The following is a 19,340-nucleotide window of genomic DNA, read 5'->3' on the forward strand; positions in this document are numbered from 1 at the left end:
CCTCCTTTCCAGCTCTGCCCGGTCACAGCCTGGGTACAGAGGGCTCCTTTGGGGCTGGGAGCTGGGCAGGAGGAAACTGAAATTTCAGACAAGACAGCCCCTTCTGTGGCCTCCATTCCACCGTGAGGAGGAGTGAGAACCAGGAAGGACAGGTGAGTCTCACCTGAGCTGACTAAAGTCCAGCTCAGCCAGCCCTTGACGCATCCAAGACATCTGCCCCCAGCAGTGAGATGCAGTGGAACTCACCGCCATTCTCAGTCCACTGTCTACAATGCTGGGAAAGAAAAACCAAGTTCAATTTACCAAAATATCTGTATTATCTATAAAAGTTGAACTCTAGTGGGCCACTGCTCCCAGAGACAGCAATATCCAACCATGTTGGCCGCAGAGGCAGACGGCTGCGTCCCTGCAGCACTGGGGTGGAACGTGGCACTAAGTGGCATGGGGGTGGGCTCATTTGTAAGGCCTCAAGAACCTGGACACTTTGGAACGGAGCAATCGGATGAAGGACCTTGGAAACATCTCCCGGGATTCCTGGGCTGTGTACTTGAAATAGTTCTGGGGGTGGGCCAGGACGTCAAACAGGGCCTTGATCAGCTTCTTATCCTAAAAAGAATAGAAGTTGTGGTACTGGGCCAAAATACTTCAACATTCCAACATTTGGCCAATGGAACTATAATGGATCCAGCCTTGAACTGTGTAGGTGGATTAGCCGAAAACCACTTTGTGAAAATTGTTTCCTCTGATTTTTATCTTTTCTCCAGTTTTTATTTTCCCTGATTATCTACAAAAAACATGTATTACTTTCATAAAGGAAAAGCTGACATATAAACAACAGTTTTATTTTTCTAAACCAGATAAGATGCAACACTGGAACCTGGGGAGTATTTATAGGGTTGGTGAAATGGCCAGTGCCTGATGATTACTTAAAAGTATCTAAAATTTGGTGAACTTTAGGCTCGAAGGATAAACAAGGAGCCAAAAGATCTTCAACTATTTGGAGAATCAATATGGAAACATAATTTGCCACTGGCGTGGATTTATGATCCAAGTTTCCTACTGTTCTTCCACACATTTCCAAATGTAAAAAGAATACAACTTCACTTGACAATACTGAAGACAGCCACCTGAATTTTTTTCTTTAATAAAGTATGGTAAAGATATAAACCTCAGCCCAGAGCAGGCCTGGTGTCTGACAGATGGCCACATGGAGCAAGAGGAAAACCTTCCTCTAGTGGTGCCAGGAGCTCCTTGGGTGATGGGTGACCATTACCTTGGCTGTGTGCTCACCTTTAGTATTTCCTGATGGTTCTCAGATGCATAGAGCCTGCCATCTCGAACTATGTCTTCAATGAGTTCCTGGTAATCCTCTGTTGGAATAAAGGACATAATAGACATTCAGAGGGTTTCGTTATTTCCAAACTTACTCTTTCTTTCATTTTGAAATAAGGTTCTGAGAAATGCCCCTTCTGCAGCTGTTCTCAGAACAATGACCACTGTGATACCGAGGAGGCTATCAGAAGAGAACTTCCACAGACTCCCACCACCACATCCTCTCACCTACCAGCCTCTGCACCCATCTCTTCTGTTTCATATTTCCTCAGATGAACCCTCTGTGCATTTGGTCAAGGCCCTTCCTCTACTTAGTCCACTGGCTCCATCTTCTCTCACCAAGGCAAGGGCATCGTTCCAGTAATTCTGCCCTCTCTTTGTGACATAATGACACTTTCTTGCCCTCTTGGGCCTTCCCATCAGCATGTAAACATGCTATTATGTCTCCGATCCAAAAAGAGTCCCTCCCTTGACCTCATTTCTCCCTCCAGCTGCCATCCTACATTTCTGCCCCCTTTATTGAGAAACTACTCAAAAGAATTGTCAACACTCCCTGTCTCTGGTCATTCCTCCTTCTTGATCCACTTCCTCACTCAGCTTCCAGGATATGACACTCTTTGGTTTTCCTCCTATCTCACTGGTTGCTTCGTCTGAGACTCCTTTGCTTTTCTTCCTCCTCTCCCTGACCTCTTACTGTAGGAGGGACCCAGGGCTCAGTGCTTGGTTCTCATTTCTTCTATCTATACTCACTCCCTGTGAGCTCATCCAGGCCTGTGGCTTTTTTCTCCTCTATTTTACTCCCTTCTGTCCTCCTCCCTTTCTTCTCTCTGCCCATGTATTGTGTAAAACAATCAAGCTTCTTACCCACCAGGCAAGACTCTTCTTTCTTTTGGATGGGGGTGGGGTGGGGAGAATTTGGCTGGTTGGAGAGGGAAGAAAGCTATGTTCATTTTCTTATTAATAATGTTTGGTCCTGATGTACACATTAAATGCAGTGCACATCATGTAAGCTGTCTCCAAATCTAAATCCCCACCTTTCAGAGTCTAGTCTATTTCCTACAGTCATAATTCAAACCAAGCATATGCAAAACACAGTCTTTTCCAAATTCCAGGCTGAAAAGAATGCCTCTTTATATGCATATCATGTGCAACAAAACCAAACAAATCATAAGAACATCACTAGAATTGTGTGGGAAGAGTCCTCAAAAAAGTTTCTACTCAGTCAAGTGATGGTACAGGGAAATTCATTAGCTATTTATTAATGTCGTATAGTTCTTATAATTACTAATTTAAAACGTGTACATACAACCTCACTGGTACTCTATTCATGTGGTATCTTCCTTCTTATTCTTTTAGTTTAAGGAATATAAAATCTGAGTAAGGGTACTTATTGTTTATCTTGAATTTCTCTGCTGCAGAGTGTCTTCCTTAGAACACTAGCTCCTTTGGATGATGGGTGTTCACCACTAAGAACACCAGTTGTTGTGCTGTGTTCTGGTGTAAGAGAGAACTAAAGAGCTGTTTGCTGCTACACCAAATGCTTTCAGACTGCTGTCTTTGAAAACTATTCCCTCCACTATTAAGAACTGTTCTGTTTTGTCACTTGCTACAACTGTCATGAGAAAAGTGTTGTAGGTAAGAACTCAGGCCCTGGAGTCGTGGAGACCTCTGCAATGTTGTCCTCCTGTGACCTCAGGTCAGGTGTCTAAGTTAATCTCTAAGCCTGAGTGGCCTTGTCTGTAGAATCAGCAAATTATTGTGTGTACTTCATGGGCAATTGTGAGGAATGTGCCGTGTAAAGGCACTTAGCACATGCCTGGTACTCAGTACGCGTACTCAGTATATGTTAGGCACGACTACAACTCTCCCCATCGTCCAGTGGTAAGTGAGCCAGTCTGTAGCAGCTTCACCTGCACCCTTTCTTTTTAAAAAAGATTTGTTTGAGAGAGCGAGCAAGCATAAGTGGGGTGTAGGGAGGAGCAGAGGGAGAGGGAAACAGAATCCTCAAGCAGACTCCCCACTAAGCAAGGAGCTAAGCTTGATCCCAGGCCCCTGAGATCATGATCTGAGCCAAAATCAAGAGTCAGCTGCTTAACCAACTGAGCCCCCAGGCACCCTAGTACCTACCCGTTCTAAATGTGATTTCTATTCTTCCAAGCTTAGAAACCAGGTATCATACTTGTCTGAAATATATGTTTGTTTTTTAAAAAGATTGAAGGCAGCCCTGGTGGCTCAGCGGTTTAGCACCGCCTTCAGCCCAGGGCATGATCCTGGAGACCCGGGATCGCGTCCCACATCGGGCTCCCTGCATGGAGCCTGCTTCTCCCTCTGCCTGTGTCTCTGCCTCTCTCTCTCTCTCTCTCTCTCTCTCTCTATGTCTCTCATCAATAAATAAATTAAATATTTCAAAAAATAAATTAAAAAAATAATAAATAAAGGTTGAATAAACTCTGAGTAAAGACCTGAAAATTTTCTGTATCATTAAAGCATCAATTTTCAATTATTTTCTTCTGTGACATGTGTAAGATACATTCTCAAGGACTTAACTTGAGTTATGTGTAATTTCCCTGGCTCAAGCTACAACTCTTTGAGAAAATGAAAAAAAAAATCAAGATGTTTTCTTGTGTTACAAAGGAAGAGTGAGGACAGCCAGCATAAAATGTGTGAGCTTAAGTGATATTTATTCTGGAGTCTCCACATCTTTTTTGGTTCCTTCACTGATTCCAGATAGGGGAAGTTGTTGGTTGTCTTCTCTCAGACAGTTGAGGTGCTCTGTCTCTCTCAGCAGAGCCAGGGGGGAGACATTGCTGTCCACCTAGTAGTCTGATCCTAAGAGTCCTTGCCTTGGAGCTTTGACATGGTTTCAGGCACAGAGATGATAATCCTGGCTTTTGTAACATGTGGGAAATAAACTATGTGAAATGCTTTTACAAAATCCATAGAATATTTTCTTTCCAAAACATCTACTTTTGGCCCCTCTCTGCCTAAAAACCTTCTATGGTTCAATGGCTCCCTGTGAGATTAGGAACACTCTTCTGAGTCTGTTACTCAAGGCTCTTCACCACCAAACTCCACACACTTCTATTCTCATCTCTCACTGCTAAGCCCCAGGCACCCTACCCACTCACCCAATCAGGCTATAATCACCACCCATGTCAGGTACTCTATCATGTGGCCTATATAATTTTTTCTTCCTAATATTTTTCTTTCCCTTTATATATATATATATATATATATATATAAACTCATGTTCTTTGAGGACCGAAATTTCTTGAGATTTTGCCATACCATGAAGGATTAACTGGTGCCTGTTCTTCTGTCTTCACACAGAGCTTTGTACCTGCCACATTACAGCATCTAGGAGTTGTGTTTCATTACTAACCGTGTGGTCTCTAGCAGCTTGCCCAATGCCTGGCACAGGAGATGCTCACTAAGTATTCGTTGGGATAGACAGATAAGATGAATTAATAAATTCGTGAATGAACAGATGACTTGTCTCCCCCCACTGGATTATGAGGTCTTCCAGGACAAGGTCCAGTTCATTTTGTATTCCAAGTCAATGTTTGTCAACAGAGTCCCATCACTGGGTAGGGACCATCACTCACATGGACCACCCCTTTACTTAACAAGAAGAAAATAAAACCAGAGAAGTCATCTGATTTTTCTAAAACCACACAGCAAATTAGTAGCAGAGATAAGACCAGAGATTGAGTCTTTCTCCTCCCTCCTCAGGATTCTATATAATAAAAGCCACAATGATAATTAGCTAGCATTGACTGAGCATTTACTATGTGCCAGGCACTGCACCAAGTCCTTTATGGACTATCCCATTTAACTCTCACATTAGCTCTAATGATTATCCTTATTTACACATTAAGAAAATGAGGCTTAGATGGTGAAGGCACTCTAGAAAACAGTATGGAAATTCCTGAAAAAATTAAAAATAGAGCTACCTTTTGACCCAGCAATTGCACTACTAGGTATTTACCCAGATACAAACGTAGAGATCCGAAGGGGCACCTGCACCCCAATGTTTATAGTAGCAATGTCCACAATAGCCAAAATATGGAAAGAGCCCAGATGTCCATCCACAGATGAATAGATAAAGAAGATATGGTATATATATATAATGGACTACTACTCAGTCATCAAAAAAATTGAAATCTTGCCATTTGCAATGACATGGATAGAACTAGAGGAACTTAATTTCACTTATTGTGCTGAGTACAATAAGTGAAATAAGTCAGTTAAAGAAAAACAATTATACGATCTCACTCATATATGGAATTTAAGAAACAAAACAGAGGATCGTAGGGGAAGGGAGGAAAAAATAAGCAAGACAAAACCAGAAAGGGAGAAAAACTATAAGTGACTCTTAACTCTAGAAAACAAACTGAGGGTTGCTGGAGGGGTAGTAGATGGGCAGATGGGATAACTGGGTGATGGGCATTAAGGAGGGCACTTGATGTAATGAGGACTGGGTGTTATATGCAACTGATGAATCACTGAACTCTACCTCTGAAACTAATAATACAGTATATGTTAATTAATTGAATTAAAAATTTTTTTGATTAATTGAATTAAAAATTTTTTAAATGTAAAAAAAAAAAAAGGAAAGAAAATGAGGCTTAGAGATGGTGAATAACTTACACAATGTCACTGAAAAGATGAGGCCAGGGCTGGCCCATGTTCTCACCCACCAAGCTATGCTCATTTTTATTTATTTTCTGAAACATGTTTTCATCCCTGCAGCTAGTGTCCCCAGACGCCTGTTTAAAATTTGGCACTTGTGAGTCAGCAGTGTCCTTTCTCCTTATCCCACCTGCCTTTCTGAGCATGTGTGCTTGTCAGCAATCCACCAGCTGGCCCAGAAGTTGGTGTGATTGAAAGCAAAGAAGCTCCTTGGGTGTGGTGTGGCCTGAGCTTCACAGTGCTTACCATCATAAGTCACATAAGGGACCTGGAAGCCTCTGGCACTGTTCCCTTCATTGGACTTAAACTGAATCCACAGCTTCTTTGATCTGGAGGTGAAGGCGATGGGGCGTTCGTAGGTCTGGCAGGTTTCATATGTTGTCACAGAATTAGATGAAGCTGCCAAGGGAAGGTCGGGGGGGGAGGTGGTCTTCAAGACTCATCCTGAGCAGCCAAACAATAACACTCATTTTTTCAAATGCGCCGTAAAACAAGTCATGATCAAGAGCTCCTCAGGCCCAGTTTTGTCACCATAGGGGGCCAAAGTCCTGGAAACTGAGTAGACTCAGCTGGTGACTGGATTCCCTCAGAGAATTGAAAGGCCCAGGGCTAGGCAAACAGCAGCAGCCTAGGCCCCAGTGCCCACTGCAGGAGCTGAGGAGAGGCCTCCAAGTTCAGAGGCCAGCAATAATCATCACAGATCCCCGCTTCTTCTGACCAGGCAGGGCAGGGCAGGGCACACTTTATGGACTTTACCTCGTTACCCCTCCAAAAACCATAGGAAGTTGGTGCAGTTGTTAACTCATTTACAGAGGTTGTGTCACAAAGTCAGTATGTGGATAAGTCAGGATTCAAACTATACCTGACTTGAGACACTGTAACCACTAGTAAGAGTGGCAAACACATGGTGGCTCCATGTGTCATTATTCTAAGTGCTTTATGAATATGAACTCATTTATTCCTCATGATGACTCTATGAGGTAAGAACTCTACTATCCCCATTTTAACAAAAAAGGAAACTAAGTCACAGAAAAATCCAGAATGTATGGTTCACAGAACCAACAAGAGGTGAAACTGGGTTCAGATCTAAGCAGTACTGGCTGCTGGGCCCAGTCACTATACTGCCTTGAAGTTGTGTTGATGGTAGTGTCTCTCAATGGACACTGGGTCATATGCCAAGATGGGAGGGGGGGTCCCTCCTGGCTGGACTATGACCTTTACCTTAGTCAGTCCCCAAGCCACAAGTGGCTTCCCATGGTGAAACAAGTGTGTGGGGCCAGCCCTCTATGAGCTTCATTGGCTCCATGATGTTGTAGAAGAGGGTCCACAGTGAGCCTAGAGGGAAAGACTGACCTGCAGAATCACTTCCTCTGGGGTTCACCAAGAGGCCTCAAGATGGGCTTTTGTCTAAATTTTGTTTCTTGGCAAATGCTATAAACTTATGTCCCATCTCTGTTCTAATATAGAGGGGACACCCTAGGTGTGCTGCTCACACTTAAAGCTGGGGAGCATGCCAGCAGGCTTTTCCACTAGCCTTAGAAAGGGAGGGGGACAGAGGGAGGGGACGCACAGGTTTTCCGCATCACCAGGTAGTCTCCACAGTCATCTTCTATGGGCAGGAAGATCTCAGGGACCACGATCAAGATTCGGCGCTTGGGTGGTGGGTTGATGGTCCATGTACACTCGGTGTTGGCTGGGTAATTGCCTGGGTAGTTTGGGGATTCAATGTATCCGGTAAAATCTCCCAGCTCTCCTCCACATCTTCTGTCTGGAAAGGGAAATGCCATGAGTTATGAAGGCACAACACTGTTGTCACTGTGTCATGACAATAGGCAGCTCAGTTGATGAAAACTGCTGCAGCCCTATTGCCATCAAGGCATGAGGTGTGCAGATGGCACCATCCCAGGAATTAGTGTGCCCTGTGCCCTGTAAAGTCTAGTCCTCCACCTCTCTGTGGGAGCCGAACTACACTAACTCCCCACACAGAGCTCACCATACTGAGTTCCCCTCTGAGTTACCATTTTCTCACTAACTTGAAGGTGATCTTGAGCAGGCATTTGTGAAACAAAGGACAACTTTAGTATTCAATATTTTGTTTACAAAGTCTAAGTGCAAGGGGAACCCATGACACAGAACTTCTAGGTCTGTCAAAATAGGAAGAATAGAGCTTACTGCTAATTAGAGGATATTTGACCTTTCCTAGAGACCTTATATGAATTCATGATATCCATAGTCTTTCTCTTTTCTTTCTAGTCAAGAGCACATTTTATTTTTGGTGTGGAAGAGAATTCCAATTAGGTATCCAATTAGGTATCCGCCAATATGGGGCATGCTGGATATTCACCTCTGGCATCAAGGGCAAGGAGTATCACACACACACACACACACACACACACACACACACACACAAAACCAGTTTAGGCATATCTTCATTCATTGAATCTCCATTCATCTAACAAATGTTAGCAAAAGCTCTGGGGGTTCAGAAATGAGAAAGACACAGTCCTTGACCTCAAGGGAGGGGCTTACTGTTTAAAACTGTCAGGTGAATGTGTGCAAGAGGGGATGTTGAAGAGACTTTTTCCTCTTTAATTATAACTGGGAATTATTATTTCCATTAGAAAAAAATAAAGAGGCTTTTCTTCTTGGAAGGGGGTCAAGTGGGGAGAGCCATGGAGTTGAGAAAACTGCCTTCAAGCCTGAAGGGCTACCTGAGGATCTGTGCCATGTGGTTCCTAAGGGCCAACCAAAGGCCAGGGATGGGGGGACAAAGAAACAGACTGCATCTGGGTATAGGGAAGAATTTTATAACACTGTGAACCCCAATCTCAAATTCCTCCAGTTTGGGGAGATCTCCTTGCTCCCCTACACCTGCTGTCTTACTGATAATAGATCAGCAGAGATTTACTTCTGACCTTTACTGGAGAATTTTACATAGTGATTAAAAAGCAACCAACTGGCCCAAGCATGCAGCAAGTCTTTGAATGATTTGCTTCCCCATTCCTATAGAATACAAATTAAACTCCACTGTGTGGCCTTCAAGGCTTCCCTTCCTGATCTGCCTCAGATTCTCCTGAGACATTCCATGATCCAGGTCTAGGGGTCTCTTCTCTTCTTTCACTCTTCTGAGTCTGTACTTCCTCACAGTTGTTGTCTTGGGTATAAAGCTCTTTCTCCCAATCCCCCCCCTTTCTCTCCATCAAAACCTTCCTGTGCCCTCTAGAAGCCTTTCCTCATCTCACTAGACAGAATGAATTGCCCTCTCCTCTGCAATCCTACAGCCTGTGCTGCCTGCAGGGCCAGGGACTTCTGCTTGCCATGTCTAGAATGTAACAGGTCCTCAAACAGTGTTTGCTGAACTGAAATTCTGCAGCTCAGAGGAAATGTCAGCAAATTTATCCTGTCGAGATGCCTGGAGGAGTAGCCAGGATCAGCACAGGGGAGTACCTGGGAGTCAAGCATGGCTCTCCTTCAGCACCAACCTGCAGCACTCGGAGCCGGGTAATAGCTTCCTCATGGTTCTCAATGGGCCTGGGACACCTGCCCCAACCTCCCTGCCCCAGGTGGACCCAGGCACTTTCCTCTGGGTCAAGACTGTAAAAGCCTTAGAGAGACCCACCTTTACACTGGGTTATGTTTGTGGAGCCATCAAAGTCAGTGGTAGTATTTCCTGGGCAAGAAACACAGTTATTTTTTCCAAATTCAGGCTGATATGTTCCTGCTGGGCAACGGATACATCGGTGAGTGGTGGTGTTGTAGAAATGTCCAGGTGAACATTGAACTGTGGGGTGGGGATGGGGGGAAGAATGAAGCAAAAAAACAAAGCAAAACTATATTTATCAGTCACATAAAAGTTTTCACAGTCCGTGATATAAATTTGTATACCCAAACAAAGTACTGCTTTCCTACTTATCTGGGGCTAATCAACACTTAATTCCCTAAATAGCCAGCTTGGGTGGGACTTATGACTCATGACACTGAGAAAAATACAAAGGGAACAAACTATGGGTGTAGCTTCAAAGAGTTTACAGCACGTGCAGAGTCTGGCATAGATGAGCATAGCTGAGTTTTCATGCAGGGAGCACTTGTCAGCTCTGAGGATGTCAAACTGATGCCAGGCCCAGCGTTGGGGCCCTGGGAGAAGCGGCAGTTGGGCTCTGGGGACAGGTAGGACCTGTATGGGAGGGGAGCTCCAGGGAAGGGTGCTGGGATGGAGGAAGACTGAAAAGAAGGAGCCAAGAACCTCTCCTAGACTGGTCAGCCCTGTTTGAAGGGGTCCAGGTGGTTGGGGGAGACCACGTCTAGAGAGTTCCCATGCTCCCTGCACATCCTGCAGGAGTAGATGGAGCTGGGACCTGATCTCCCAGCCACTGGGACCACACAGGGCATCTCTGGACTGGGCTTGATCGGAGCTTGACCAGACTCCCATGGTTCTCAAAAGGGAAATTCAGTTCTGGAAAAAGGCAAGCTGCCAAGTCCTCACCTCTGGTCTCACAGTCCTGGAAGGAAGTGGCTCCCAGGTGTTTGGTGGGGAGCCCTCCTCCACAGGGGAAGCAGGAAGTACGGCCAGCCTCAGGCTGGAATGTGCCCAGGGCGCAGAGCTGGCAGGGTGCAAAACCATCTGCAGAATATTCACCAGGTTGGCAAAGACCTGGGGAAACCAATGACCCTAAGTGAGCAAGGTCCCCTGTGTCCCTTGGGCGGACACTTCCCCATCTCTCTGTAGATGAGCTCAGAATTTGGTCAGACCTGTCACCCTCTGCTGATCTGAGCTCCCACCTCAGTGAGAAAAGTCCTGCCCTGCCCTGCCACTGACCCTGAGAAGGTGGCACGTGAGCGCCTGATGTTTACACACAGGGCTACAGAGCACAGTGCAAAGACAGAGACCAAGGAGCCAAGGGTCAACTGCTTCCAAAGAATGGACCATGCCTGAGTTTGCTTAAGGTTTAGGACTACACAGTGCACAGCCAGCACCCTCCCCAGGGAGGGTTCTCTGCTCTGGAATCAATTCAACCCAGAAGTATACCCTCACCCAGCTGATTACATCCTAGTGATATAAAGACTCTTCTGGTCATGAAAGAGTCTCCCTGTTTTATCAATTAGGTTTACTAAGTCACTAAAGTGTGTCCTGGCCTCCTTCTACTAAATCCAACCAATCTAATCCATATTGATAGAGGGACCCAATGGCATTTACTTTAAACACCCTACTTGATCATTTTTTAAATTTATGACAAGAAGCACAGCCATAAACAAAAAGATTTCTAAGAGCACATGATTCTTAGGAATTAGCTTGTCACTGCCAAGATGTTATGAAAAGCTGTGTCTCTTGTACTGCTGATCATTTCTCCCCTATTACATTTCATGGTCTTCTTATTAGCCATAGGTTATAGATATAATGGCATTTAGTGAACACACATTCAAAGGAAGAGTCTGGAGTCTGTCAGACCTATGTTCTGATTCAAATCCTCCACTCTTTGGCTGTATGACCTTCAACCATTCACTTTAACCTCACAAAGTTGTTGTAGTGATACAACAACCATAATAATAATTCATGTAATACACCTTGCATGATGCCTGGCATAGGTTAAGTATTTAATAAGTGTTGGCAATTGCTATTATTACTAGTATTATTCTTACTATAAAGATATCTTAATAAGGTCACATAGTGTAAACAGATGTCCCAAAGTGCCTCCTTATCAACCCTGTAGTTGGTTTGAGGGGAGGAGAGGGGCAGAGGCTGAGGGAGAGAGAAAATCTCAAGCAGACTTCCTGCTGAGTAGAGCCCTCCATGGGGTTCCATCTCACGACCCTGAGGTCATGACCTGAGCCAAAATCAAGAGTTGGATGCAACTGACTGAGCCACCCAGGCACCCTATGACTTTTAAACCTTTTGAAAGGTCCTGTAGTTGAGCCTGGAGTCATTTAGGTGGGGGCTAAAGCTGGCTCTGGAGGTCACTGGGAGGAGAGATGGGAGCCACAGGACATCCCGTGCTCTTCACCACGGACATCACCTACAAACTGCAGTGTTAGATCACACCTTCTATTTGAACTCACAGAGCATCAATTTGGCCCTTCTTCCATCTAATAAAAGGAAGACATTTACTAATAAAATAAATAGGAAACAAGCCCACAAAACCCAAGTAAGCTTGGCTCCAGAGTTAACATTTTATAAGGGACATTAAAACCTCTTCCCAGAGTTCTGACAAAACAACCAGATGGATACTCTTTAAAAATCAATAAGGTAAAAAAAAAAAATCAATAAGGTATGAATTTGAGACCAAAGCTGGAAAAATAATTAGAACTACTTTCTCCAACTTAACACTTTCAGACCATCCCCATACACTGGGAGATCAATAAGGTCTCAAGGTATATTTATTTACAGTGAGTAAAGCATGCAACAGCAACCCTTCCACCTTTTCTTCTGCCAATGTATTCTATCAGCTTTTCATTTATTTATTCAAGTGAGCATCAGCCCAGCATGTGTTGGGCACTGAGGCAGGCACTGAAGCCAAAGACGAAGCCAATATAATATGGTCCCTGCCTGTAGGAAGCCCAAGGTGCAGTTTGTGCTATTTGCACTGAAACGCTACTTATGCCTTCTGTCTAGGTAATATTGGAGACCAGAGGAATAAGAAGAGGAAGATGGAACACTTACCTCCACATTCCGATACATTCCAAGCTTCTGGAGTCTTCAGGGCTCCAGGATTTTCTGATCTTGGGCAAGGTTCGCATGTGATTTGTCCTTCCTCATTTTGGAAGGTTCCATTTGGACACATGCAGCGTTCTTGCACTCCATCATAATATGTCCCAGCCCTGCAACTGACTAGCCAAAGGGGGAAATGATCTAGTCAGTGAGGGGACAGAAGCCAAGGAAGGATGATATGAGTGATAGGTGCAAATAGATGGCATTGACCCCACACTCCTCCACACAAACGCCCTGAATACAGAATGTGTACCTCCTTTGGGTTTTCTGTGTACACCCCTTGCCATGTTGCCCACCGTTAGAGGTGTTCATGGGTTCTCTCTCCCTAGACCACGAGCTCCTTAGAAGCAGGGATCACAGTGGTCCTAATTATTTTTGAGCACAAGCACTTGATGACTTCTCCTGTTTCATAGGACTGTCGGAAGGGTTATAAAGTGAAAACCATTCATTGAACATACTCCCAATGCTGAAAGAACAGAGAAGAGGGTGATATTAATTCTGGCTGATGGCATCCCTAAAGGCTTCCTAGAGGAGGCCACGTTTGTGTGGACCCTTAAAGGATGAATAGGATCTCCCCAAGAAGGAAAAGGAGCAGGTCATAAAAGGTCACGTACAACATACAGGAGAAGAGGGAAGAAAGGAAGGTTAGGATAGACTTTAGAAATTCTTGAATGCTAGGCATTTGGGTTTTATTCTTCAGGTTGAGGAGCCATTAAAAGAGAGGAATATGACCAGAGCTGGGTTCTGAAAAGCTCACCCTCTGGTGGCTGTAGGGAGGGTAATCTCAAGAGTCTTACCAATAAGCTCTCCAACACAACATGCTTTGTGTTTGTAATAAAGTTCATGTGTTATGAAAAGTAAACCATGGTAAATGTCTCCTGAAAGAATGAACTACAAGGAAATTAATAAACAATGCTTCTGGGTATATTTCTGGTGTTGTTAGTTAAATGTAGATTTATATCTTCTTTTATAATATGAATATAAAGTAAATGTTCTTAAGTGGGTTCTCAGTATCATATTCAGACATCAACATAACCATCAAAATAGCCTTTCTAATGGCTAACATTTGCTGAATACTTGCAATCTCCTGTTCATCATGCCAAAAGCTTTTCATACCTTATCTCATTTGTCCCTGAAAACAACCCTAAGGAGTTAGGTGCTATTATTAACTCCATTTTACAGAAACAGACTTAAGGATATTAAATAATTTGGCCAAGGTCCCACAGCTAGTCTGTGAAATACACCTACAGTGAGATTAAGAGCTTTGAATTTAAGAGGGAGAAAGGGCTCTTGCAAAAGTGCAGACTGAATCTTAATTCAAGACTGCCGAGGATTCTCTACGTGATGTTAGAGGAGTCTGACTGGAATAAACACATTCTCTTTCAGACTTAAGCTGCTGAGAAATAGAAAACAAAATATCACATGATAATATTAGCTATTATATCTCTTCAATGTCTGTGAGGGGGAATACCCGTTTTCATGCTTTCCTACAAATGCAATCTACATCTATACTTTTTTAAAGATTTTATTTATTTATTCATGAGAGACACAGAGAGAGAGGCAGAGACACAGGCAGAGGGAGAAGCAGACTCCATGCAGGGAGCCTGATGTGGGACTGGATCCCAGGTCTCCAGGATCACACCCTGGGCGGAAGGCATCGCTAAACCACTGAGCCACCTGAGCTGCCCTGCATATATACTTCTAGAGTTAAACATGACAAAGTCCTCTATTACCATTAATAAAAATGTCTTTTCATTATTCACTTTATAATCTGAAAAAAACCGAAACAAGGTTTTTTCTAAATCATAAGCCAAAATATGCTACATTTCAAATATTAAGTCTATAATTAAATTCAATCAAAAGTCTACTCTAAAATCTAAAATTTAATACTTTTTAATACTGTTTGGATTGTCTTTTATAATATCTGTGTATCATTTTAATTTAATTTTATCATATTTTTAAAAAATTAAAAGGGAACCAAACTCTTGCTTTCTCAACAAACAGCATTCTAATGGGCCCGATGCATAGAGCTGTGGCAGACAAAGTCTGATTCCAGACCTAGTCTCTAAACACAGCCCCACTTGATAGTGGTTTCCATGATGGTTCTGGTTTCAGCTAATCTCCCATGAGAAGCTGGGCTGAATTATATACTAGGAATTCATGACTTTTTATCCTGTGTCCCACCTGACTGTCTGAAGGCTAGCAGCAGGCCAGCAGGCAGAGAATAACTTCTTCGTGGCTCTAAGGAGTCAGATGTTGTGAAGGCTGGTAGAAAGTAAATAAAACCAAGGCCATCTGGAGCCCCTCTAGCCAAGCCATTTCCATTTTTGTAACATTCATTCCGCTAATGGGAAAGTGCCAGATGATGGCAATGATTTCAAAGCCACCTTAATCATAACTTAGAGTCAGATCAGCATGGTCTGTTCTGCTGTAGTTCCTCTGGCAGAAAATGGATCCCTTCATGGGTGCATGAGAATGGCTCTGGTTCTCGTTGGAAAATATAACAGGATGGGCTCCTGCTGCTCTGGGGGTCCACTCGTCCTTAGAACTATTTAAATCCCCCAAAGCCTTTTTGAGGTTACATTTTGAGAAGCCTCACAATGTCCCACAGCTGTTGCAATTTCCCAACTGAGCAAAGGGCTGAGAAATGCCCCCTTGTCACTGCAGAAAGGAGGGCACTGGTCTTTTTTCTCCCAGTGAAAGGCCTGCTTCACATAAACAAACTCATATTGTCACTCACAGTTTCCATTTTCCTTCCAGAAAGACCTACAGAAATAATTCCTGCCAAGCACCTTCCAAATTAATTTCTTTCACAAGGTAAAAATGAGCTAAATAGCAAAGAGTGATTCTGAATGTCATGAAGAGATGCCTGAAAACCACTTTTTTGCAAATGTGCTGAAGATTTGGTCTGAAGAGACCTCAATCGCATGTTCCAGTTGGTTCTCTTTTCTCCTTGAGCAGCCAGCATGTTTTGCTGCCCCAGACAAAGGAGTCAATTGCCCCCAGAACACTTCAGGATCACAGCAGAGCTTTTGTACGTCTTCAGTGACCATTAAAATCCCATTCTCAAATCCCACACAGCTGTTTTCTCCCCCTCTTAAGAAAAAAAAAAATACAAGAAAGCTTTTCTGATGCAAAAGGGAGAGACCAGCAGGGACAAGGATTAATGGCAACAAAGAGACCTGAAGGCTCACCCTCTTTTCAACACTGATGGCCTTTGAGTATTTCAGGCTATGGACAAACACTATGGTCTCTCTGTGGCGAAGATGGTGAACCTAATAAAAGAGGTCATTCTCTAGGGTCTGTTTTCTTAAGAGTCACGCTTTGACTTCTGAAGGAAAGCCACAAGCAGCCCACGCAGATTCCCAGGGTGTTCTGGAGCTGCTGCTTTGTCACAGCTCAGAGGCTAAGACAACACCGTGGCCTTGGGATCCCAGTTTGAAACCCTGTTAAATGGGTGTTTCAGGATAACAGGACAGAGCACCCCCTTGGCTCAGAGGTTGAGCTGTCACACTGTCCAGGTTTTTGGTGTCTGTTCTTAGAGTTGGGGCAGAGAGCGGAGTCCAGCTGACGCCTTCCTGGCTGGGTTCCCCAATGCATGCTATGCTCTCTTCATGCTTAGTTAATGGGGGAGGCAGGGAGAGACGTCATTTCCCTTAAAGTGCCTCTTTTGCCTTCAATTGCAATATTTCCCCAAAGATTTGCCCCTTGCCCTCTTTTCTCTCAATGTTGGTGGCTATCTTTAGGATTTCACCTGTTGTCCCTGTGAAAATACATTAGTTCAGTAAAATACTTAGTACTGATTATGTGTTGAGTTCTGTTCTAAATAGAGCTGGAGCTATAGCACACAAGACAGACATGGCCCTGCCCTAGGGGACTCTCATTCTGGAGAATATGCACAATAAATGGGTAAGTAAATAAATATATAGCAGAATGCTACCTAGAGGTAAATATGATAAAGAAAAGCAAAACAGGGTAAGAAGGGAATACAAAGAGTGGTGGGAGTGGAGTTTGTGTGTATATAGTCTCAGAAGAGTAGCCAGGCTTTCCTCTCTGAGCTGAGATCAGACTGAAATGAACAAACTGGCCTTGCAATGGCATTGCCTAAGAGCAAAAGAAAAAGAAAAAAAAAGCCAATGCAGCAGGAATAGAGTAAAAGAGCCAGGGTAACAGGAAAGGAATCCTAAAAAGCAAGCAAGAGCTAGATGATGCAGGTTCTTGAAGGTCATGGTAAGGAAATTAGACCTTACTCAAAGCATGTTGGAGGATTTGCATAGAGGAATGGCATGATCTGACTTATGTTTCTAATAGATATTCTGGCTGCTATGTGGAGACCACGAGGCAGGCAAGGACTGAAAAACAATTCAGAGCCTGTCACAACAGACTGGGCCCAGGATGCTGGTGGTTTGGAATAGAGTGGTAATGATGAAGGAAGACATATCTACTTAGAGTAAGAATATAATGTGAAGGTAGAATTTGCTAACGAACTGGATGAGGAGCATGACAGAATGACAGGGGTCAAGAAAATGTGAGATTTTCAATTTGAACAATGAGGTAAATAGAGGTGCCATTTACTGAGATGAGGGAGAAGCAGGTTTTACTTAGGAGGGAGGGAGGGAGGCAGATAGACACACTGAGTTTAAGACGCCTGTTGGCCACACAAGTGTCGATATTGAAAAGGCATTGGTTTTACTGGTGGTTTGCAGGTAGAATGCGACACCGCAGGGCTTTATGAAATGATCCACTGGGTGTGGGCAAAGCATCTTCACATCTATGCCTATTAACTTTTACCTAAAAATGAGAAACAAAGAAAGGGTTACTGGTTCAGTGTATGGTCTAAGATTGGTGCCTCAGTCTGTCTGCATCTCCATGAGTCGTAGACACACATGAAGACACAAGGTCTCCAAGAAAAGAGACGAACATGGCATTCCTATGTGGTGGAACAACTCTATGGGGTGGGAAAGTACCGACTGCTTTGCTTCTTTCAATGCATTGAGAATTGCAGTTTGCCTGGTTGAATCAATTTCCTGATTGTTTCATCGAGTTTCAACCAAACCAACTGGCACAAAATAGAAAGCAACTTCAAACAATCCTGCGAAAACCCTGGACTGAAGGTACAACCAACAATGGGTGAACACCAGGGAAGAGTCAGGCAGACACAACTTTTACTCTTTGCCAAACAGTATGACATAGAAACAGAAATCAGATCTGACAAGAGTTGAGCCAAAACACTAGCAATTCACAAAAAGACTATTTAAAAAATGAATTTACAACCACTAATGTTAGCAATGAACTTTGCCAGATTATAAATGTGGTACCTAAAGATGCTAGCCAGTTATTTTAAAACTGCTTTTTAATCTATATCTCATTCCTTTATGATGTACATCATATATTAGCCAACAGAACAAGTATGTGCTTTTAAAATAAGTAAACACTCATGAATTCAAAAATATTTAACTTGTGTGTGTGTGTGTGCGTGTGCCTGTGCGTGCAAGCGTGTGCATGCATGCATGCTTGATAAAGAACATTCAACACATCCTGGGATAAAGAAGTCCATAATTCAAAATAGTGGTCAGAACTATTTTGGAGGAGAGAGGAGTTTGAGAGTCACCAGCACATGGTGGTATTTAGAGCTCTGGCAATGAATAAGGTCAGGTAGAAGAGAGTGAAGGACTGAGCCCTGGGGTGTTTAGAGATCAAAAATTAGGGGAGAACCAACACGGAAAATCAAAAGGGAGCAGCCAGTGAGGTAGGAGGAGAACCAGAAGAGTGTGGTGTCTGAAATCCAGGAGAAGAGAGTGTTTCTAGTAGGTGGGAGTGGTCATCTGAATAAGAGTTGGCAACTAGATTTGGCAATACAGAGGTAGTTAGAAATTTTGGGAAAAGCAGTTTCAGTGGAGAGTCTGGGAGCAGAAACCACACTGGTAGGGGTTGGAAGAGAAAATGGGAGGGGAGGAAGCAAAGACAGGGAGTTTAGACAACTTTTTTAAGGAATTTTGCTCTATAGGGGGTCAGAGAAAGGAGGCAGTATCTGGAAAGAAGTGTGAAGTCAAACAAGGGTCTGTTTGGCTTTTAAGACAGGAGATAGGTTTGTGTGCTGTTGGAAACGACCTAGTAAACAGGAAGAATTCTGAGATGAGGGGTCAGTGGGGATAACAACAGGAGCAATGTTCTGGAGAAGGGGAAAGCAAACGGGCTCCAGAGCCCAAGAGGAGGAGGTGGCCTTGGTAGGAGCATGGCCAGGTTTATTCAGTTTAACAGGAAGCAGGTCAGCATATGTGTGGACAGATACAGGATAGGAGGGTTGGTCTGCACATGATAAGATAAAATCATTTTCCTAGACTATTAGAAGCCCATGGAGATCACTGCCTGGAAGTCCTGTGGCAACTCAAATTCCACTTCCTCAAGGAGAATGCTTCTCTTCGCTCCCCTGCCCAGTTCTTCTGACTCCTCTGGCTTTGCTCTTTATGAACAGCATCGCTGCTCTCCCAGGCACCATCTTTGCAGTCCAGCCCATAGTTATTATTCCAGACCTCAATCCTCCCTGCCTCATCAGGCAGCCAGCTGCAGCATCCTGCAGCTGTGTTCCTTTTGTCCATCAGCTGATGTCCAT

The 19,340-nt window shown here is 43.7% G+C and overlaps 1 protein-coding gene across 3 annotated transcripts in view; it reads right to left on the bottom strand.

Annotated features, from left to right (window-relative positions):
- Positions 1-293: 293 nt before the first annotated feature.
- The window catches only part of SCUBE2 (signal peptide, CUB domain and EGF like domain containing 2), a 63,648-nt gene continuing 44,601 nt past the window's right edge, over positions 294-19,340 (bottom strand). For all 3 annotated transcript variants that reach the window (XM_025459436.3, XM_025459431.3, XM_035704212.2), the window contains 7 exons: positions 12,680-12,847; positions 10,508-10,675; positions 9,644-9,805; positions 7,595-7,792; positions 6,271-6,423; positions 1,291-1,370; positions 294-606 (listed from right to left, as the gene is read on the bottom strand). In XM_025459436.3, coding sequence (XP_025315221.3) covers positions 454-606; positions 1,291-1,370; positions 6,271-6,423; positions 7,595-7,792; positions 9,644-9,805; positions 10,508-10,675; positions 12,680-12,847 — 1,082 coding nt within the window. In that variant the 3' untranslated portion in view covers positions 294-453. The remainder of the gene's footprint in view (positions 607-1,290; positions 1,371-6,270; positions 6,424-7,594; positions 7,793-9,643; positions 9,806-10,507; positions 10,676-12,679; positions 12,848-19,340) is intronic.

This window comes from Canis lupus, chromosome 21, assembly GCF_003254725.2.
Source record: "Canis lupus dingo isolate Sandy chromosome 21, ASM325472v2, whole genome shotgun sequence".
In the NCBI taxonomy this organism is placed as follows: Eukaryota; Metazoa; Chordata; class Mammalia; order Carnivora; family Canidae; genus Canis; species Canis lupus.